General features: G+C 38.6%; 1 protein-coding gene across 1 annotated transcript in view; it reads left to right on the top strand.

Moving 5' to 3' along the window:
- The window catches only part of SELENOI (selenoprotein I), a 43,162-nt gene that overhangs the window by 6,410 nt on the left and 13,725 nt on the right, over positions 1-23,027 (top strand). The window contains exons 2-6 of the mRNA XM_084900211.1: positions 14,190-14,258; positions 14,786-14,894; positions 16,789-16,863; positions 20,986-21,248; positions 22,662-22,770. Of these exons, the coding sequence (XP_084756337.1) occupies positions 14,190-14,258; positions 14,786-14,894; positions 16,789-16,863; positions 20,986-21,248; positions 22,662-22,770 (625 nt within the window). The remainder of the gene's footprint in view (positions 1-14,189; positions 14,259-14,785; positions 14,895-16,788; positions 16,864-20,985; positions 21,249-22,661; positions 22,771-23,027) is intronic.

The raw sequence follows: 23,027 nt of genomic DNA, 5'->3' as shown, positions 1-23,027 counted from the left end.
GGATGTGCTCCAAACCAAGGTACATGCCCTTGACCGGAATCGAACCTGGGACCCTTCAGTCTGCAGGCCGATGCTCTATCCACTGAGCCAAACCAGTTAGGGCGGAAAATGTTTTTAATAGCAGATTCCTAGGTTCACTCTGGGAAATTCAGATGAGATAGATTGCCATTATCTGCACCTTAAATACCTCAGGTGATTCTTGGGTATATTGTAGTGCTGTAGGTTTTAGGGAGCCACTTCAGAATTTTGAACAGGATCAGATTTTAATATTAGGAAACTCACCTTGGCAGCTTATAAAAAAATGAATGTGTGGAGGTGGAGTGGAGGTAAGGGTGACCTGGAGACAGACCTCTTAGGATCCCCCTGAATAAAACTAGGTAAGAAACTGAACAGTGGGGAGCAAAAGAGAGTGTTGGGGATTCTAAAGATGGAGGTCACAGCTGGCTTACCTATCCCCTGCATTTGCCCAGTAAGTATGGCTAATTGGCCCACATCTCCATTTCTTTTGGTAAGCCAGACTATTGGACAACATTGGCCTTGAACTTTTTGAACTTCTTGTCAAGAATCCCCTGAAGCTGATGAGTGCTCCTCTTCTTTAAGAAGGGTATTTGTTCTCCAGTTTTCATTGCCCTGCCAATCTGCATGTTCATGCAGGTCTTTAGTTCAGTTTACCTGCCTGAAACCTATGGACGTTTGAGTTTGTGATTCTTGATTTAAGATTTTAAGCTGACAGAATGTGGTAACTGACTAGTTGGAGGTGGTGGTGTCGGGGACAGAGGATGAATAATGGGGAGAAGTCTGGGATGACTCAGGTTCAGGTGGGATGACTTGGATAGAGGTGGCAGTCACTGAGGTGAAGATTTTATAAAGCATTAACTCTGTAAAGGTGTCCTTGGTAACAATAGCACCTAACATAGTTGAGTCAAAAAATTTAATTCTCTTAATAGCCCAGTGAGAGTTTGATCCTTACAGAAGCAACAATTTAAATGATAAATGATGCTGAATCTGGCAGGATAACTAATCTTTTGCATGGGGCACTTCTCTTAGGGCCACTTGAAGGTATAGTTTGTTGACTTGGAGTTAAGACAAAACACACCTTCATGCTCTAAAGGAATACCATTTGTGGATAAGTTGCTTTCCTTAATAGGAATATTTCTGTAATGATTTAAAAGATTAGGACACTTTCTTCCTGCTCTTAGCCACAGTAGAAAAATGAGAAATCCTTGATCCTTTGAATTTTCACTTACTATGATTGCAGGCTGACTATGATATCATATGTTCTTTATGGCATATGCTATAGTTAATTCGTTAGTTGTGCCTTGGTTGATTTGAATAGATTTGAGGAAGTGGCCTCTCCCATGTGTAAGTACATTAGTAAGGCTTGAAAAGCCTTTTTGTGGTCCTAGATATAGATTTACAAATGTCTCCTATAATTATTTTTGCAGTTGGTAGAGACAGAAGAGTCTTTCAGAAGGAGCGAAAGAAGGATGGATGGGACACTTCTGCAGAGAGAGAGGGAGAGAGACTAAATGGTAGGGAAAAGGTTACTACATTTTTAGGTGCTGTTTGGAGGAAACATCTTGAATTGGTTGTTTTACTACTTTCTGAAATATCAGTTCACTGGCATTGGCCTGTTTCTCTAACTGCTATAGTACTTAAATGTTATAAGAGCGTCTTTGCTGAAAAAGAATGTGGAGGTTGGGAAAGATGTTCCAGTTAGACTGATGGGAACTAAGGCACAGGGACCAGGAAGACCACAGTAAGTGAGAGGCACAAGTAAGTGGTGGGTTTGTGAGGGACAGGCTGAGCCAAGTGAAGGAAGGCTCAGTGAAGGAAAGTTGCAATGGCAAGAGTAATATGATCATAAATATTGAATAATAATAATGACAGCAAACATTTATATAGCATTTATTATATGCTTTACATCTGTTATCTCATTTAGTTACCCACAAGTGCTTTGTGAGGTGGAATTATTTTCCCTATTTTACTGAGACACAGAGAGTTTAAGTCACTTGCTTAAAGTTCCCACAATTGAAATTTGAACCGAGGCATTCTGGGTCCTGAGTCCATGGTCTTCATGCTACGCTTCCTCTTAAATCTAAAAATGAAATATAAATCCTGCCTTGTAGTTACTGGGTATTTTGTATCAGATACATCAACATGAGGTAAAGAACTTTATTGAATTTGTGTCTAATGTTTGCAGATTCGGAAGACATACAGTGACAGAATTGAGTTTGATTTCTCTTCCCCCAGTTTTAAATTAGTAGGGGCAAGTGGGCTTGCATGTCTTACATTTAGTTGAGTGTTGAGAACTTCTCATTTGCTGTCAGCTGTGATTGAATAAAAGGCTTTTGATTAAATAATTAGCTTTGTGACTAAAGTTAGAAAGAACTCAGGTATTAGTAGCTCTGTGATCTTGAGCAGGTAATAGTCTCTGTAAACCAGGTTTCCTTATCTGTGAAAGGGGTCGTATCTACCTCAGGGTCATTATCAAAATGGAATGACTTAATGTTTATAATTGCCTGGCACATAGTGCTCGACACAGTGTTCAGTAAATAAAAAATAACACTTGAGAGAAGCAACTTTTGAGAATCCAAGATGGCTGCACGCGCAGCTGCACACAACAATTTTAATAAAATTCAACTAAAATATAAAATGGACATTACCCAGAACTACAGGAAAGTCGACTGACTGGAAATTCTACAACGAGAAGCAAGGAGAAAACCAGAAGGAAGAGCGGAGGAGCTGTAAAAGCCTAAGGTATGGAGATACGCAGCACATGGAGAGGACGGAGCCGGAGAGGCGGCTGAGTGCCTGGCTGGCGTTCCCTAGCGGGAAGGAGATAAAAGCTCCAACTGTGCTGGGCCCCAGTTCTGACTGCTCTGAACCCCAGTTCTTGGCCAGACCCCGGGGACCCAGGCTCATCCATAGGGAGCTGGGCTGTAAGGCGGAATCCCGGGGGAGTGGCGAAAGGAGGTCCCGGAGGCGCGCACATTGGGCACAGAGAAGGGATGGTTGGCTGTGCCGCGGGATTGCCCTGGTGGGAAGGAGACAAAAGTTCCGGACTGCTCTGAACGCCACCTCCAACTCCACTTCCAACTGAACTGAACCCCAGTTCCGGGCTCATATGGGGAGAGACTAAACTGTTTGGTAGCAGGCGAAAATCAAGGGCACCTTTTTCTCAGAGGTGCTTGCAACGAGTACTGAAGGACCCTGGGGATTGCTGAGACCCAGGAACCACATAGGATGGGGCTGACGGAAGCCAAGGCTGTAGGCTCCAACCTGAAACCCCACCCCATCAGGGAAGCTGCGAAAATGCTGAGACATCGAAATAGATCACAAACGAAAGAAATGGAGGACAAAAAGCGACTGGATATAGAGTTCAAATCTACGCTTATAAGGTTTTTCAAGAATTTCCTAGAAAAGGTCGATAAGACCTATGAAGATATGAAAAGGGATCAACTAGAATTAATAAGGAATCAACAAGAAATGATAAGGGATCAACAAGAAATAAAGAATACATTGTCTGAAATAAAAATTATTATACAGAGTCCTAAAAACAGAATGGAAGATCGCAAGAATCAAGTCAAAGATTTGGAACATAAAGAGCCAGAAGACACTCCTCCGCAGAAGCAAGAAGGCAAGAGAATCCAGAAAATTGAAGATAATGTAAGAAACCTCTGGGACAACTTCAAGCGAACCAACATCAGAATTATGGGGGTCCCAGAAGATGAGAGAGAGCAAGATATCGAAAACATACTGAAAGAAATAGTGACAGAAAACTTCCCCCACCTGGTGAAAGAATTAGACTTACAAGTCCAGGAAGCGCACAGAATTCCAAACAAAAGGAATCCAAAGAGGACCACACCAAGACAAATCATAATTAAAATTCCAAGAGCAAAAGACAAAGAATATTAAAAGCAGCAAGAGCAAAGCAGGTAATTAACTATAAAGGAGCACCTATACGATTGGCAGCTGATTTCTCAACAGAAACCATGCAGGCCAGACGGGAATGGCAAGAAATATTCATGGTGATTAATAGTAAGAACCTACAGCCAAAGATAATCTACCCAGCAAAGCTATCACTCAGAATTGAAGGCCAAATAAAGAGCTTCACTAATAAAAAAAAAAGCTAAAGGAGTTCATCACCACCAAACCAGAATTATATGAATTGTTGAAGAGAAAGTAAATAAAGATAAAAATTATGAACAACAAATATGTAACTGTCAACAAGTGAATCTAAAAACCAAGGAAATTAAAAAAAAAATCTGATGAACAATATTAACTGTTGAATATAATAGAATCAGAGGTATGGAAGGGGATTGAACTGACGACTCTTGGGGACAAGGGGAGAGGGGAATATGGGAAGAGACTGAACATAAACTGTGCACCTATGGATGAGGACAATGGGGCATGGGGAAAGGGCAGAGGGTGGGGTGGTAACCTGGTGGAGGAGAGCAATGGAGGGGGGAAAAAGGAACATTTGTAATAATATGAACAATAAAAATTTATTAAAAGAAAACAAACACTTGACACTTGGGCCTCCCTGCTTGCGGACATAGCATATAGATAGACACATTCTCACACCCCAGGAAGTAACACCAAGTGAAAGTATATTTTAGGAAAGGAAGTTAAGGGTGGCAACTTAATGGACAGATGGGAAGAGTAACTGAGGAGTGTCTGTCTAGTTTGGGTCCCACAGATATCTTTTAAAAATATATATATATATATTTTATTGATTTTTTTCAGAGGAAGGGAGAGGGATAAAGAGAAACATCGATGAGAGAAACATCAATTCAGCTGCCTCCTGCACATCCCCTACTGAGGATGTGCCTGCAACCAAGGTACACGCTCTTGACCAGAATTGAACCTGGGACCCTTGAGTCCACAGGCAGGCACTCTATCCACTGAGCCAAACCAGTCAGGGCCCACAGATATCTTTGACTTCAGATTTCTTCCTCTGTTTGTCCGTGTATAATAGTTCAACAGGCATAATAAGTAAATTTTCTCAAATACCACTCTCCTTTTTAAGAATCTGCAGTACCATCCACATGTTTAAGTCTAATATTCAAATTCTTCAAAGATTTCAAGTTCCTTCACTGAACTCGTCCTCCTTTTGTTGTATCTTCTCGTCTCCTGTTAGAGATTATAAAGTAAGTCTAGCAAACAAACCTGCTTGTCTTCGTGACTTGTTTGTTCTTGTCTCATTGTTGTTGCTCTTCTCCAGTCTTTATCTCACCACCATCTTCTCCCTGACATCTTAGCAGATATAAGTGACCATAATCAGTAACATGCGATCTCATTGCCCACTGATTCATGCTTCCTGTGGGTGTAATTTTATTAAAGTCTCTTATTAGTAATTTAAGAAACTTATTTCTGTCCCCTTTTTTATTTTTTAGAGTTGAAGTTTTTACATCATAGTAGAGTGTTCCCAGCACAATGCCTGGCATTTAGTAAGCATTAGTGAGTAATAGCTGAATTTTATTCTACTTCTCTCACTTGGCAATGCGGTATTTAAAGTCATCAAAAGGAGGTTTAAGCTGCTGTGGCTTATCCTTCTGCTGAGGAGTGGCGGGAGTGTCTTTAGTGTCTGTTGTCACCAGTAGTCCTTAAGCTTGAGAGTGCATCCGGATCACCTGTCTGGTTTGTTGGAAGACAGATTGCTGGGGCTCCACCCCCAGAGTATCCTATTCTGTATGTCTGGTGTAGGGCCTAAGAATTTGCATTCAGTTTGGTGACTACATTTTGAGAACCATCTCATCAAAGAAGTATTCAGTTGTATTGCAGTCAGAAGACCAGTTAATAAAACCAAGAAATGAATGTAGAGGAATAAGAAAGTATTTGATGTTCATAAGTTTTTAAGCATTAGGTAGTCTTAATTTTTGTGGCTGGGAACCCCAGGATATCTTTTATTAGAAAAGAGAATGCAGTAAGTGCTTTCCGAGTTGTGTATTAGCTTTCTGTAGCTGGGTAACAAATTAGCACAGACTTGGTGGCATAAAACAACATGCATTTATTATCTCTCAGTTCCTGTGGGTCAGGAGTTTGGGCATTGGTTAGGTGGCTCCTCTGCAGTTAAGGTGTCAGCAGGACTGTGTTCTCATCTAGATCTTGGGGTTCCTCCTCCAGGTTCATGTGGTTGTTGGCAGAATTCAGTTCTTTCCAATTATAGGGCTGAGGCTCTTGACTGCTAGGGACTGCCTGCTCTTCCTTCCCACATTACCCTCACCAAGAACAAACAAGTCATGAAGACAAGTAGGTTTGCTTGCTAGACTTACTTTATAATCTCTAATAAGAGATGAGAAGGTACAACAAACGGCAGTTTACATCATTGCTGTTTGCTTCTTCAAGGTCAGCTGTGGACTCTTCTCTACACGGCTAAGATGGAGTCTTATATATGAAACTAGAGGCCCGGTGCACGGATTTGTGCACTGGTGGAGTCCCTCAGCCTGGCCTCCAGGGATCAGGTCGAAACCAGCTCTCCAATATCCTCCAAAGGGTCCTGGATTGTGAGAGGGTGGTTCTTGGGTGACGTGCCTGGGAACTGGGCTCCCTTCTCTCTGGTTCCAGGTGCCTCATCCGAGAACCATAGCTGCCCAGTCACCGCAGTGTGGTAGTTCCTGCGTTGAGCATCTGCCCCTGGTGGTCAGTGCGTTCATAGCTACCAGCCAGTTGGCTGGTCGCTTAGGCGTTTATATATATAGATGTATCATGAAAGTAATATCTCTTTACCTTGGCCATGTAATGTATCCTAATCAAGGCAGTGACATCCATCATCTTTGCTATATTCTGTCTATTAGAAGCAAGTCACAGGTTCTGCCCTCGAGGAGAATGAACCGTGAAGGGGAGGGGATGATATAGGGGCTTAACTCATTGGGAATTACCTTAACATGCATCTGCCACAAATTGAAAGACAGAAAAATATATATTGAAGGATATTATGGGAATAATGATTTCAGTATATTGGATCTTGGTAGCCCACAATTGTAGTTGAGCCAGGAAAGGGTAATCTGGTTTAAAACAGTGAGCAATTTCACAGGAATGTTCCGAGTTGACTCAGGACTTACAGTTTAGATCTTCCTGTTTATTAGCTGTGTTATTCTCTGAACTTTATATCTCTTTATCTGTTACTCTTTGAACTTTATATCTCTCCATCTGTAAAATAGAAATAATCTACATTATCTCTCTTCAAATGTCAAATAAGAGGACAGATATAATTGTCCTTTGGAAACTATGAAACATGATACAAATGTAAGCATGGTATTATTAATAGGAAGAATAAGAGGAACTTCCCCTTGTGAAGTGAAAAATTGTTGTGGTCCAGTTTCTGGGGGAAAATAGATTTGGTAAAGGGAGAAACACTTCTCATCACTGAAGATTAATTCTGTGCTACTACTATTTTAAATAGACATGCAGAGTAGTTCATGCATTTATTCATTCAAACATTCAAAACTGTTTCTGGAGCTCAGGCTTTTGTGGGCCAGAAGCAGAAAGAATCAGGTTGGGAAGCTTTCTCTTCTCTTAACTGTCTCTATATGTCAGCGCCCAGTGAATCCCACATTATATGTGAAAGGCAGCTCTTAATAATTGTGGAGTGAATAGTAATTTTTAATAAATTGGGAGCCCTTGTTTTATGTTTTGGCCTTAAGTGACTGGCCTGGAGGGTTGGAATGCCATTGCAAGAGATTTGCTCCAGCCAGTAGCAATAGAGCAAGTGTTGGCCACAATAGATTCTGCCCTTGTAAAGACATAAAACCTACACATGGTTGAGTCATGAGACCTTTCAGAAAGGGACTGACCTCAGTACTTTATTTGTACCTTACCAGACACTGCGCTTCATTGTGCAGGGGCAAAAAAGAGAGAGAGCGTTGACACTTGACATTTCTCTCTCCTGAGTTCTTAAGAGAGGTTGATAATGTATTTATTTCATTTTAGAGATGTCTGGAAAATTGGTATGAACTTAGCTGCGAACCATCTTGCTTTTTACTCCTAACAACATGGATAATTTTGCACTCAAGAGTTTTGGAAGTAATTTTTAAAAATCAGAAATGTCATTTTGAGTTTGCTTAGTACCTCTCAAGTGCAGCTTATGAAATATTATTAGCTTATACTCAAGCTATCTTTTATGGATTTCCACAGTTGACTAAAACATGTTTTACAGGTAAAAGTTTATATTTCAGATGGGTAAAGATAGGCCATGTATTAAAAACCATTTGAGCCGAAACCGGTTTGGCTCAGTGGTAGAGCGTCGGTCTGCGGATTGAGAGGTCCCAGGTTCGATTCCGGTCAAGGGCATGTACATTGGTTATGGGCACATCCCCGGTAGGAGGTGTGCAAGAGGCAGCTGATCGATGTTTCTCATCAACGTTTCTAGCTCTCTATCTCTCTCCTTTCCTCTCTGTAAAATATCAATAAAATATATTTTATAAAAAAAAAATAAATAAAAACCATTTGAGAGTAAGAGTTCTATTTTCATATTGATTAGAAGACAGTCAAAGCAAAGGAAATAATGCTATTATAGATAGTTGAGCATTACTTGGGACAGTAGTGCAAAGGTGACTCAGTTCATACCAGTTTTCTTATCAGTACACAGAAGGGATTTAAAGTATAGTACTACCTGTATAAAAGAAACATTTTTAGGTTCAAGGGTTGGTTCCACAGTTTTTCTTCCATTAGAGTCAATTCCTTCTTAAAAAGGAGACTCACATTTCTAATGCCCATCACAAAAGTGGGCACTTCACAGCATATTTTGGAAGTATTTTAGAAGTCATTGTACTGTTCCGATTTTAATCCATAGTTGTTTCTCGCCTTATGTACTATATATAACATTGTCTTAACTGATTTCATTTGTACTTTTGCCCCCTTCCAATCCATTTTATACACTAATCATCCTTTAAAGACATAAGTAAGGACATGCATTGGCCTTAGATAAAATTCAACTCACTATAGTCCTGCTAAATGGTGTCTGCCCCCATCTCCAATCTCACTTCAAATCGTTCTTCCTTACTTCTCTCTGCTTGGAAGGTATTTTGGGACTCCCCTCCTCCAACACACACACTCTGCCACTTAGGGGTGGGCAAAAGTAAGTGACCAGTTGTAAGTATGTGAAACACAGTTTATTTTTGTATTACTTATTAATTATTGTATTATTTTCTATATGAACAACTGTAAACTTACTTTTGTATATTTTAAATGTTCTCTCTTTTTTCTTTTAGGTATAAGTTATAGAGAAATGCACAGATCTTGAGTGTATAATTTAATGAATTTGTATACATGTATTTACCATGTAATCACCACCCTGTTCAAGATACAGAATTATTGCTAGTATTTCAGAAGGCCCCCATTTAGTCCCTGTCACCAAACTACTTCTATGATTTATTTTTTCATAAATTAATTTTATCTGTTTTGAATTTCATGTAAAGTGAGTCTATAGTGCCTTGCTTCTTTTACTCATTATTATGTCGTATACATTCTCTCTCTCTCTCTCTCTCTCTCTCTCTCTCTCTCACTTTTTTTTTTTTTTTTTTTTTAAGAATAGCTTATTGATTTTTAGAGAGAAAGGAAGGGAAAGGGAGAGAGAAACATCCATGTGAGAGTGCAACATCGATCAGCTGCCTCCTGCACATCCCCTAACTGAGCTGCAACCCTGATATGTGCCCTGACGTGGAATCGAACCAGCAACCTTTGTGGGCACAGGATGACGCCCAACCAACTAAGCCACACTGGCCATGGCATGTCTCATGCATTCTTTACCTGTCTCTTCATCTTCTAGGACTCAGCTTCAGTCTCCTCTCCTTAGAGAAGCTTTCTCTGACTACTCTGGTTAGGCACACTTCCTGCCCCATTATCTTCATGTACAACACCCTCTTTATTTCCTTCAGAGTTTTATCACAACTTGTGATTATTACTTGTTTTCCTGCTTACCGTCTATTTCACACTAGACTGTAGACTCGATAAACATAGGAAACATTTTGATCTTGCTCATCATTCTCTTCCCAGTGACCTAGAGCAGTGCCTGGCAAAAATTACAGGCATTCAATTAAAAATATTTGTTGACTTAGTGAATAAATGTATGAATGAGTGAAGAATGGACTCTGTTTTATTTCCTTGTATTGAAGTAAAAAATGTTTTGAAACTTACTAATATTTGACAAAATGCTATCGAAGGTAATTTTGGATTTCACTAAGACTTTATGAGTATCCTTTCTTGTAGGCCAGGTAGAGTAATTGCTGTAGATGACAGTATAGAATTGTATACCCAAATAAAAATTATTAAATGTAGTAATAGCAATTTTGAGGGAAATGTTTAGAAGTTTTACCTTGATCATCATATTTACAAAGACTTTAGTGAAGGCATTACCAGCATGACAGATATGCTGAGAGTTTGGGGAGGCATAGCTATTATTACCTTGGGCAATAGCCTGAATCTGAAGAGATCTGGAGGGATAGAAAGATGAGTTGAGTTTCTCTATCAAGATGAAATGTTAAAATAGTAAATGCAGAGTTTACACTGAGGTTCCAATAGTCAAATTCATATTAGTATAGAGAAAGGTGGCTTAGCAGTCTTTTTCAGAAATGACTTGAGGGGTTTAGATGACTGAAAGTTGTACGTAAGTCTGTAGTATGATTTTGTTGCCACAGGAAGTTAATAATGTTGAGCATCAAGAGGAATAAGTTATTGAGGAAGAAGAGCATTATAGCCACGTTCTTGTTCTATTCAGTGCACCACTTGAAATGCTCCTTTTGCCCCAGATCACACCTTTGTGTTGGTTTAACAACAAATTGGATTGTCTAGACTCTAGAGCCCAGGTTTCAAAATAAAACTCTTAGGCTACCTGTTTTGTGAATAAAGTTTTATTTGAATACAGCCCTGCTCATTTTCTGTGACTGTTTTCCTGCGTTAGCAGCAATGTTGAGTGTCTGTTACAGAGACCACACGGCCTGCAAAGCCTACAATATTTATTATTTGGCCCTTTCAGCCTCTAGTCTAGGTAACTACACCTTCTGATGAAGGAGAGTGAAATCATGGCAAAGAGGAGCAGCAAAGGAACATGGGATGTTAAGCCGGGTAGAGAGATGTAGGTGTGACAGGGAAAGCTGTCTTCACATATTTGAAGGACTGTTGTTTTGACAAAAAATAGACCCTTGTCTGCTTAACTTGATAAGGTTCTGAGATTCTGCCTTGGAAAGATTCTCTCAAACTCAAGCTGTGGTCCTTAAGCATTTCTCCAAGGCACTGGCTTAGTCTGGCCCAGCAGATTGTGGAGCCAAAGAAGTCACAGTGGGCCTTCACTGCGGAATATCCTCCCAGTTAGGTGTTATAGAGCAAAGCATCATTCTAGTGAAAACTAAAAATATATTTTGCATGTATTACCAAACAACCTAGTCTAGTTAACACCTTTAAAATCTAATATTTTGCTTGTTTTTTTCTGCATGTGGAAGGTTTGAATCATTCTTTCTCCATTGATTCCCAAGAAGGTTTCAAATGTCTTTGTTTATACCAAGTGATAAGTGGCCTTAAAAAGTACTCAGGTGTGTAAGGCTAAATAAACAGTGTTCTGCAGGGTTGCTGCTTGCTGTCTTTTGTAATCTTACCTTAATCTTTCTTGTTATACTTGCTCATCAGCTAATCATTAAATGTAAAAAACCCGTTTAGGCAAACTGAACTCTTGTATTTAGTTTTTATATTCTTTCCATACTTCTAACTGGTTTCTTGAAGTAGAGATTTAGTGTTAAAATGTCAGAATTTAAAAGAGGAGCTTTTCATATCAAAATACCATCAATTAAGAACCCTCTTTTAGAACTAAGTCAAATTCTGGGAAGCTGCTGAATGAGACTCATTCAGCTAACATTTGAATTAAGAGCATTGTACCGTGGGTGTCGAATTAGCTATTTGTGTGATTAGCTATTCTTCTGATTTGGACTTCTTACAACTTTTGTATTTTGCAGTAGATGGTGGACTTGAAATGTGGGGTTTTCCAGTTTGTCTGTCCTGCCGGCTACATCATGTGTGTGTGTCTGGGTGCAGACTTTTGTGAAGTGGAGGAGGACAGGACTTTCCCACCTTGTCATCAGTAGCCCTTACCAGGAGCCACCTTTTTTCTGCCAAGGGTCACTTGGGTATTTATAACATCATTCATTTACTGGCCGTACAAAATTTACTTAAAAATTAGCCTACTATATTTGGTCAAACATTTATCTTAGTAGTTTTTTTTTTTTTTTTTTTTTTTTTTTTTTTTTTTTTTTTTTTTTTTTTTTTAACAACTGCATGCTAATTTTAATGGGAAATGCTGCTTAATTTTTTTAAAAAAAATATATTTTTATTGATTTTTTACAGAGAGGAAGGAAGGGAGATAGAGAGCTAGAAACGTCGATGAGAGAGAAACATCGACCAGCTGCCTCTTGCACACCATCTACCGGGGATGTACCCGCAACCAACGTACATGCCCCCGACCGAAATCGAACCTGGGACCTTTCAGTCTGCAGACCACTGAGACAAACCGGTTTCGGCTGTTTGGTCAAACATTTAATTAACTCATCCCTAATGTCTTGCCAGGGCCTTAATTTGGCCCGAGGGCCGGGTGTTCCCCACCTCTACCTTGGGGATTTATCTTGGTTCCATGTCCTCAGGTCTGAAGACTTGAATTCAGGCATGATGTCAGTTGGGAACTCCGTCATTCTGCGGACGTTCAGGTGTAGTGTTATCTATTACGTGGAAAAGCCTCTTTGACTGTAGAGAACCATGCAAGTGAAAGTTGATTTTGATTAGAACAGGATAATACTCGGTTAAGTAGGCTCCTGCTGAGAGTCTGAATGCAACAGTGTAGCTTCTAAATCAGGCCAGCAGTGGCAAACTATGTTCTCTATCGCCATTTTCCTCCCACTATTTACCTCAGATCTTTTGTCCACATTGTCCCATGTCAATCAGAATGGGATGGAGAAGTGGAGGCACTCAACATGGAGTCTGTTGAGTAAACATTTGATTCCCTTTGCTTGCAGTGAAAAATTTTAAAATATTTCTATTTACTTTTTCCATCATTCTTTTAAGTCTTGAAACACTGATGAAATATTTCCTGCATATTCATAATAATTTCAGGAAGAAATTTTGACCTTTAATTATGATTTAAAAAAAATTAGACACTCTAGTTGAAACCAGACAGTCAGTGGGCCCAGGCTGCCTGTCACTCCTTGAGTCAAGTAAGCAGAGTCAGGGTTGAATTATATATGAGCGTTTATTCCAATATTGCTGGCAGTATAGGAGACAGCAGGTCTTCTATGAAAATCTGCTCTGCACCCCCCCATAAGCCAGCTGCTTATATTGGGGTACACAAAGGTTACATGGGGAAGTGGGCAGAAGGAGTAAGAATAGGCATGCGGTATGGGTGTTACTAGCATGGGGAAGTAGGCAATGCCAGCTGGGGTGAGACTCCATTGTTTGGGCAACCAAGTTGTTCATCTTTCCATGATAAATGAGAATAGACTGAATTTCAAGGTTGACCCTCAGGTCTCTGGAGAGTATACAACTCCCAGCCAGGTTAGAATGTGCTTTCTTAAATTAGAACAAAACAATCAAGGTTAACAGAACATGATTAATATGTCTTAAAACTATAGCTACTCCCCAACATTCTATTTCTGCACCTAAGAAAATGGTTACTAATTACTTTATATACATACTAAGCATACGTACAAAACACGGGCAAACGTTTTTCAAACATGTGACTAGTATAGCGTTGTTTAAATGTTGGCTGGATGCTATGATAAGTGACTTGCTCAAGGGAACACAGATAGTAAGTACACTAGTAATGGTATCAAATGGTAAAACAACTAGATTCCTCTAATTCAAGGGATGAAGGAGGTTGAGTGAGAGGGGGCATGAGCATGTTTGAATGCACACAGTGTGCATATTTCCGATCTTGATTCCGTATAGTGAGTGAGAGCACATAAGCAGACAGATTTTTCTATTGAAACACGATACTATTGTAAAGGCTGAATTAAAAAAAATATTTGGCTGTGCTTGACAGTTTTGGCCTCATTTATATTGTTCCTCCAGTTTTATTATTCAGATGATGACATCGTGTAAATAGACATGTTCTCCAAGTTACTTTTGTACTGTTATTTTCAGTTAAGACATTATTCTGTTTGCAAGCATGTAAAGATTAACTCTGAATATTTTCTTACATTTCTCAACAGTACAGTGCTGTCGATACCAACCCACTCTCTCTGTATGTCATGCATCCATTTTGGAACACTATAGTAAAGGTAAGATGATTAATAGGCATGCGTTTGTTTTAGTAATTTTAAAATTTTAAACTGTTTAGTACGTTTTGTAGATATCTTATTAAAACTGTCAGTTTAACAAGATATCTAGAGAAACTCCTCCTCCTGTCTCCTTTCCCTTAGTCACATACCTTTTGATTTATCTCATTGTTGAAATCTCAGTTTATACTCTGGAGTTCATAGTTTTGTAAAATTTTCTAAAATTAATGTAATGTTCATTAAATATAGAATTGTTTAAAACAGAATAGAAAGAAGAAAGAAGTGCTTTCTTCTATCAATTGCAGATTGTGGTTTGCATTTTATTATAAATAACTCCTGCATATGATCTTTTAAAAAATGTTTTTATTGATTTTAGAGAGAGAGGGAGAAAGAGAAACACCAATGTGAGAAACAGCAATTGGTCTTTTAAATTATAGCTTTTATTATAGTTTAAATTTGCATGTTGTGCTGTGTGTGGACAGAGATATTCCTCTAGTTTAATTATATTTTAATTATTTTGAAAAAAATAGGTATTTCCTACTTGGCTGGCTCCAAATCTGATAACTTTTTCTGGCTTTCTGCTGGTTGTATTCAATTTCCTACTTCTGTCATACTTTGATCCTGACTTTTATGCTTCAGGTAAGATTATTACTTTTAATATAACATTTGAAATGTCTAAATAGAGAAATGATATTATTTTCTGTTTTTATTAAGATGCCATATTTTGAAAAGTGTTAGATGTAATAAGGATAAAATGTCAAAGTTGGGTATAAAAGCTAAGATGTGTTTTCACAGTCTACATGTGTGTTCCTATTAAGTTCTAGAAACTAACTTGCCTATTTAATTTAGAAATGCTGTACAAAAGCATAAGACTTTAGTAAATATAGAGTGACGATTTATCAGAAGATACAGGAGTAGGACTACAAAACTACCTAAAAATGAATCTAACTAGAGTCCAACCTACCGACCAATTTCAGAAATACCTCTCCCTTTGTTTTAGTTATGGGAGAAAAATCCCATTTTCTAAAGGGAATGTAATGTTGCTTTCCCTCTGCTCAGCATACTTATTTCTTACAATTTCCAGTTTCCTCTAAAAATGATTCTTAGACCTTTAAGTAATTGTTGACAGAGTCTGGATCCTTATCGGGGAAGACAGGCAAAAGTCACTTTTGGGGAGGCAGTTTTCAGCCTGCTCCGACCTGGGATTCCAGCGTCTTCTCTCATACCCATTCCTGACTTTGCTGACTTCCACACCCAGCTTCTGCTCTGGCAATAGGAGTGAGTCTGGGTGCATTTGGGAAGGGGTGGATACTGCGAGACAGGATCTATTTTTATCATTCATCCAGTTGATGAAGTTGCGAGAAGTAGAAAGATGAAGGTAGATAAGTATTTTTTTCATTCTAAGTTAGAGAATATATTTTCCAATAAGAATACTTATAAATGATGTAGTAAGGAGTTTTTGTATTATAATTCATCTGTGTTCTAGGTTCAGCAGACTTGGGAACTAACCTGAAAAAATTAGCAATCACTGAAAACATTGTTTTTGTAGGAAAGTTTGGCGTTTGAAACACTTAGGAGTTTTGCTATTATAGAAATTCTGTATATTTTAACCACTGAAACTTTTAGCCATAGCTTCTGTACATGTAATAAAGTGGTAATGGAAGATTATAAAGTACTATATGAATAATAAGAAAGATTAAATTTCATTAAGTCTGGTTTTGATAATGTGTTTTTTCAAATTTGCATTTTAATCCTCAGGACAATCTCAGAAGTTTACTTTCTAACTAGAAATATTATTTTCTTGAATTAAATAAGAATATTTACTTAGTTATTAAGAGAACTAAAAACATGTAAATATTATATATATTTTCCCGAATCATATAAGTTGAAGGACCAGATCAACCATTTAGTCCCAATTTGAGACATGGAAGACAGGAGAGATTCAATGACATATTTAGGTCACAATGCTCATTGGTTACAGAGCCAGGACTAGAACCCAGGCCTCCTAATTCTAAGTGATTCTATCTTCGGGGGTAAAAGTGAGGTCCAGACCTTTCATTATGATTCCAATGCCAGAATCATCCACTTGAGGTCTTCTATCTGTATCAAATCAAAAGGTCTTTTTTAGCTAATTAGTGCAGTAAAAGAGTATAAGTTGAAGGCTTAATACATAGTTGTAATATAATTATAAACAATGTGGATCAGATTAAACACTAGCATTTTTAAATTCTAAAAAACATTATTTTTCATTCTACATAGGATTTTTAAGTAAGATTGAATAGTCAATCATGAGTTGTGATTTAAGCTAAAAATAAATGCCTATTATTTATGAAGGGTTGTACAGTATTTTATTTCTTTTTTACAGAATCTACTGATATTTTTTAATATTTACCTAGTTCTGTATTCAAAATATACTGTACAGTATTGTAGCTTCTGTTTAATAAGTAGGAACTTCTACTTATGTGGTAGTAATACTGTGGTAGGAATGGTGGTACTTAGACTGTATTACACTCTGAGTTGCTTTCCTTTGCAGCACCAGGTCACAAACACGTTCCTGGCTGGGTTTGGATTGTGGTGGGCATCCTCAACTTCGTTGCCTACACTCTAGGTAAGAAATGGGCAAATACCCACCTTAGTCGGTGGATGGTGAATCTGTCAGCAAAGATAGCCAACCACTGAGTGAACATTTTCTTCTATACTTACTTCATTTTAACTAGGGTTTATCAATATCCTGTTCAATTTAATAAATACATTTTTTGAGTTTCTTTGCGGGGAAAAAAAAAATTGTTACTCATTGCTAGGGATTTAAAGGATAAGATAGGAGTTGGCAAGCTTTCACTTGTGGGCCAAACTGGCCTGTTGCTGGTTTTTTAAGTACATTCTATTGGAACAGAGCTGTGCTCATTCCTTTACATATTGTCTGTAGCTGCATTCCTGCAACCAAGGCAGAGTAGAGTAGTTGCCAACAGAGATTGTATGGCCTAGATAGAATGTCTAAACTATGTCCTATCTGGCTCTTTACAAAAAATATTTGCCAGCTTACAGATCAAGAGATTATTTTTGCCTTAAGTGCTGACATGAGAGAACAGGTAGGCAAGTGAGTGGTCGGTTCTTATTTGGGGGAAGGAGTGGTCAGGGACATCTGCTGTTCTAGGCCGTACTGTCTGTTCTGCCAAGAATGCTTTTCAATGGATTATCTGAATGGCTGGTCCTGAATTCTCTTAATATCCTTTCCTGCTTTATTTTCTCCATAGCATTTAAAATCATATAACCTGGGAGCCGTTTCCTTGCCTACCTATTTGTTGTCTGTCTGCTCCAAAATGTTTCTTGAGGGTGGTACTTCGTTTTCACTGCTGTGTACCGAGAGTTTAGAACACAGTAGGCACTCAGTATATAGTTTTTAAATGCTTGTGAAGTAGAAGACCCTGACTTCAAGTTGCTTAGACCTCTTCAGATAAAAATGACTTACACATAAAACCAGTATAATCTGGTACCTAGTTATGGTGGATGACCAGAGCTGCCAGAGTTTGGGGGAAGGAGAAAGTGAAGTCTAGAAGAATTAAACAAAACAAAACAAAAAAACCCAAAAAAAACTTAGTTACATATTTAGGTAGAGGGTTCTGGACATCAAGTTACTAAAGATGAGAAGGTTTTAAAATTCTGCTATTTGGTGGCCCAGTTAGAGGAATTAGCCTAATTCTAGGGAAAAGGTGAAGCTAGCCTGTGGCCTCTAACCCTCTAACTTCTAACATTTCACATTTCATAAAGAACCTTGTGATGCACAGTATAATCTCCCTGTTTCAGGTTCACAGTTCTGGCAGAAGTCCTGACCTAACGCGATTTGTTGCAAAATGTATCTTGAACTAACCTGAGGCAATTTACAGTTTTTATTCCTACCAGTGGGACTGCTCTTACATTTTGCTGCAGAAATACTAATGTGTTTGATCACAGCATGCTGCTCTAGGTCCTACTGGGTTTGTGGATAATATATAGCATATTCCCTGAATTACCTTTCTTAAAAAAAACCACTCTGAAGCATATCGAGACCTCAGAGTTGTGGAGCTAGAATGGGTTCAGTGAGAAGATGTACAAAACCTAATGAATATGTAATTCGTGAATTCAGTATTAATTATAACCATAGGAGTTGGATTAAAAAAAGGAAAATAAGCCAGCAAATAATGAGAAAAGTCTTAGGAAATATTTTAGCTACTTAAGGGCATTAAGACCTTATATAAGAGAGATCTGCAATCTTTGGGCAGGAGTTTGGCATTCATCCTTAATATATTCCTTCAGTGTTTTTGAAAGCCTTCTTTGTCACAAACTGAGCTAGGCCCTGGGGTAATACTGTGGTGAACAAGAAACACAATACAGCAATTATAAGGAGTTTCTAATTCCCTAAATATGAATCTTTACAATTAGCCTAATTTTCTAATGCACTTAGTTATCAAAACTGTTTCTTTTGAGAATTTTTTATAATTCAGAATTTTCTTTTTTAACTAGATTTTACCTTCCTCCCTCCCTCTTTCCCCCCCCGCCCCCTCTCTGCTTCCTCCTTCCTTTCTTTCCTTTCCCCCTTCCAAGTCCCTCTTCATTTCCTTCCCTCAAGGTTCCTCTGTTTCTGCCCTTAAATGAAGGTGCTCTATTATACTTTATCCTTAACTTTCTCTTTCTTCTGATATTCTTGGTAATCCTGATTTTTAACACTATTGAGATGACTCTTTTGTTTATAGCTAGCTGTTGTTTATCTTGAGTTACTAATAAGTACCCTTAGGTTGAATTGCTTGACATACGTGTGGATATCCTGCTAACACTTCAATTTCAGCCTCTGAAATTGTACTCAGCATCTTTTCTATTATTCTTGTTCCTTCTACTGACTTCCTTGTTTCAATGAACGCTACCACTGCAGTGTTACTCAGACTGGAAACGTTGGGCGTGGTCTTCTTGTCCTTTGGCCTCACCTGTCATTTTTTGCTGCCTTGTCATTTTTATTTAATATCTCACTAGTCCCCAGCTTTTCATTCATACCGCATTTCATCTCAGTGTTAGCTTACTAATTGTTCCTCTTCCAGCTTGTCATTCACACTGATGTCCGGGGAATCTCCTGGAAACACTGCATTGACTTCATCTTTGTCATTCCCCTACTCAGATACTTTTAGTAGCTCTTCATACTCCCTAAAACTGTTAAACTGGCCCAAACCTCCCTTTTAGCCTCTGTGTACTGCCCTCTTCACATAGGACTTTCTAGTCAAACTAATCTACTTGGCTTTCTCTGAACAGGCATGTGCTTTTCCATTTCGGTGTTTTTGCTGATAGCACTCCCTCCTCTTGAAATGGCATACTCCTTTATCTCTTGTCTACTGAAATCCAACTCATTCTTTATGTCCCCACTCAGATTTCATCTTGTCTTCAAAGCTATTCTAGAGGTCTTAGCCTGAAGAAAACCTGTCTCTTTTCTGTAGGTTCTATGGTGTGATACACTGTCTTTCATGACAAGCTTTTTCTCCTTTCTCAATGTTAAACATAAACTTAGTTTATTCTAAGATTCTTGTAATCTTTACAAAATTGAGAATAGTGCAATGCATAGGTTCTATACATTCTTACATGTGCCGTGCCAGCACAGCCAAGGGTGAACCTGGGGAAGGGGCAGTGAAGGATTAAAGAAGACAGACAAAGAGAATATAGCTGGGGCTCGGTGGCTCTCCCGGTGCCTGGATGAGGACACAGAAAAGGATGCAGCTGGCAAGCTGAGGCTTATTCTATAGTCAGAGAAAAACAAGATAGTGGTCACTAATAGTTACAGTGTTCTTGTGAGTTTCACTTGCTGCCTCTCCCACAGCCTATTAGCTATGTAGAAAGGATCTAGGGAGCGGCCATAAGGTCAAGCTTAATTATGCTAAGAGGGCTTTGCCCTCTAAGCTGGGACTTGTTTGTGGCTCTGCCACAGGTCAATCCGAGGCTTAACCCTATAGCCACTCCTTATACTTACATTACTGAAACTTGGTATATGCAAAACTTTTTTTTCTGAAAGCACTTAAAATTGTGGAGGTGGTAGAGCTGAAAGAAGTGACTGTGATATCAAACAAGATGAAATAGGTGCTAAGTACAGAATGTTTTTGGGTCCCAGAGCAAGGAGTGGTTAGATGAGTTATAATGAGTAACTGCTGAATGTTCTCTGGAGGCTTGAGAATTGGTGGCTAGTGGAGCAATTCAATTGTTAGGCAGATTAGGAGAACTTCAGATTCCAACTAGAATGCTTCCTCCTCAGAACTAAAACTGACACCATTCAATGTGATATAACATTTTAATTTTAATATTTCTTTATTAAAAATCCTTATTGTTGAAAGTATTTCATATGTCCTCCTCCTCCCCCATTGACTGCTCTCGGCCTGCCTTCCCCCTCCCCTGCCAGACCTTCACCACTCTGTTGTCTGGGTCCCTAGATTATGCATATATGTATACAAGTTGATTGGTTGATTTCTTCCCACCCACCCATCCTCCCCTGCTTTTCCTCTGAGGTTTGATTAAACTTAGAGAAATTACCAATTTTATTTCTGAAATCTTTGAGTTATAGGAATTAAAGGTTAGATTTTTATAGTACTGGCTGGTAGCTGTACGTTAGTTAATTAACATTCCTGTGATATGCTGATTTGCTTTATACAGTTTATTACAGAAGACCTTCTCCATACGAGTAAGAATTGACCGGTTCCTGTGGGAATGTGTTTTATTGCAGATGGTGTGGATGGAAAGCAGGCCCGCAGAACCAACTCCAGCACCCCGTTAGGGGAGCTATTTGACCATGGCCTGGATAGCTGGTCATGTGTTTACTTTGTCGTCACCGTGTATTCCATCTTTGGACGAGGACCTTCCGGTGTCAGTGTTTTTGTTCTTTACCTGCTGCTCTGGGTGGTTTTGTTTTCTTTCATCCTGTCCCACTGGGAAAAGTATAACACGGGAGTTCTTTTCCTGCCGTGGGGCTACGACATTAGCCAGGTGGTGAGTATGGGCTTTAACTTACATTTTCAGTATGGCATCAGTTTGTGGGAGGGAAGTTTTCATCATTCCTTTTTATGGCCCTTGTGCTTTCTTATAAAATTAGAACCCATGTGTGCTTTTAAAAAAATCACTTTATGTTATTTTTACTTATTTGTGGAAAAGGTTTCAAACATATACAAAGGTTGAGAGGATAGGATAGTGAACCCTTATTTATGTATCTGTTACATAGCTTCAACAGTTATCAACACGTGGCCAGTCTAGTTTCATGTATACCCTATCTCCCCTCCTCCCCCTGCTCAATTATTTTAAAGGAAACTCCTGAAATTATATGATAAATGTTTTACTATTACTCTCTTAATGGTAAGAGCTATTTATTTATCTATTTATTTATTTTTATCATTACCTGAGAATATGTGTGTGTGTGTTTTTAATTGATTTAAGAGAAAGGGAAGGGAGAGAGAGAAAGATCGATCTGTTGCCTCCTGTATGCACCCCGACTGGGGATCAAACCCACAACCAAGATAGGTGCCCAGACTGGGAATCAAGCCTGCCACCTTTTCATGTAAGGGATGATGCTCTAACCATCTGAGCCACCTGACCACGGCAGTAAGAGCTCTTTTTAAAAAACAAACACACTTGGTTGGGTGTCATCCCGTGCACTGAAAGGTTCCTGGTTGATTCCTGGTCAGGGCACATGCCTGGGTTGCGGGCTCAGTCCCGGGTGAGGAGTATACAGGAGGCAGCTGATTGATGTTTCACTCTCACATTAATGTTCCTCTCCCTCTCCCTGCCTCTCTATAAAAATAAGAAAATTGTAAAAACGAAACAAACTTAACATAAATGCAATGCCGTTATTACATAAAAAAAATGAATAGTTTCTTAATGTGAATAAACTTCCATTTTAACTGTTGGTTTTGAAAGAAAAAAAAAAGATATACATAATTATTGACTTTTTCTTGTCACCAACTTTGCAGTGAGTAGCAAGATTTGTTTTTTCTTACTTCATAGGCTTGCTATTAACTCTCCCTGCCTTTGAATCGTGCTTTTTGTGTTGCCATTTTGCCCATTTGCACTTAAGGCTCCAGGAAAGAGTCAGAAATTGGAATGTTTTTGAAGAAGAAAGTGGGCAAATTGGATCATCTTGTGGCCTCATCAACTTATAAGGTGCCTTAAAGTGTTCCAAATGATGGCCAGTTGCTTGCATTGTTTAGAAGTTATTTGATGGCACTGTTGGCTAAAAAAAAAAAAAATATTTTTAAAGGCAAGAGGACTTGCCACAATATCAAATTTAAGCATAGTTCTTGCTTTTGCTAAAACTGTTGACTAGTTTTATGCTGCATAAAGCATTATTGACTCCCTGATCTTTCCAGCTGTTAATGCCTCTGTATGCTTTTGTCTGCATTTTCCTTCCAGACTATTTCTTTTGTCTACATAGTGACTGCGATTGTGGGAGTTGAGGCCTGGTATGAACCTTTCCTGTTTAATTTCTTATATAGAGACCTATTCACTACAATGATTATTGGTAAGAAGCCCCATGTTGAAGCCTGTTTTAACATCACTTTGTTATCAAAGCTAGTGTTTGATTATAACAAGCAGCAATGCCCTTCCCCCTCTTCAACTGTCCTATAACCCTATAGGATTTCAACCTAATCATAAAGAAAAATAAGGTTTCTTTTGTGTATCTTTCTCTGTTTCTCAGCATCAAGCTATTCTTAATGAGAAGAAAATACCAAAATAGATCACACAAACTTATAAACAACTTAAAGTTTATATCTAGGT

This window comes from Pipistrellus hanaki (assembly GCF_964339955.1).
Source record: "Pipistrellus hanaki genome assembly, chromosome: 12".
Lineage (NCBI taxonomy): Eukaryota > Metazoa > Chordata > Mammalia > Chiroptera > Vespertilionidae > Pipistrellus > Pipistrellus hanaki.
The sequence above is the reverse complement of the archived record's forward strand: the minus strand, read 5'-3'. Positions and strand labels throughout refer to the sequence as shown.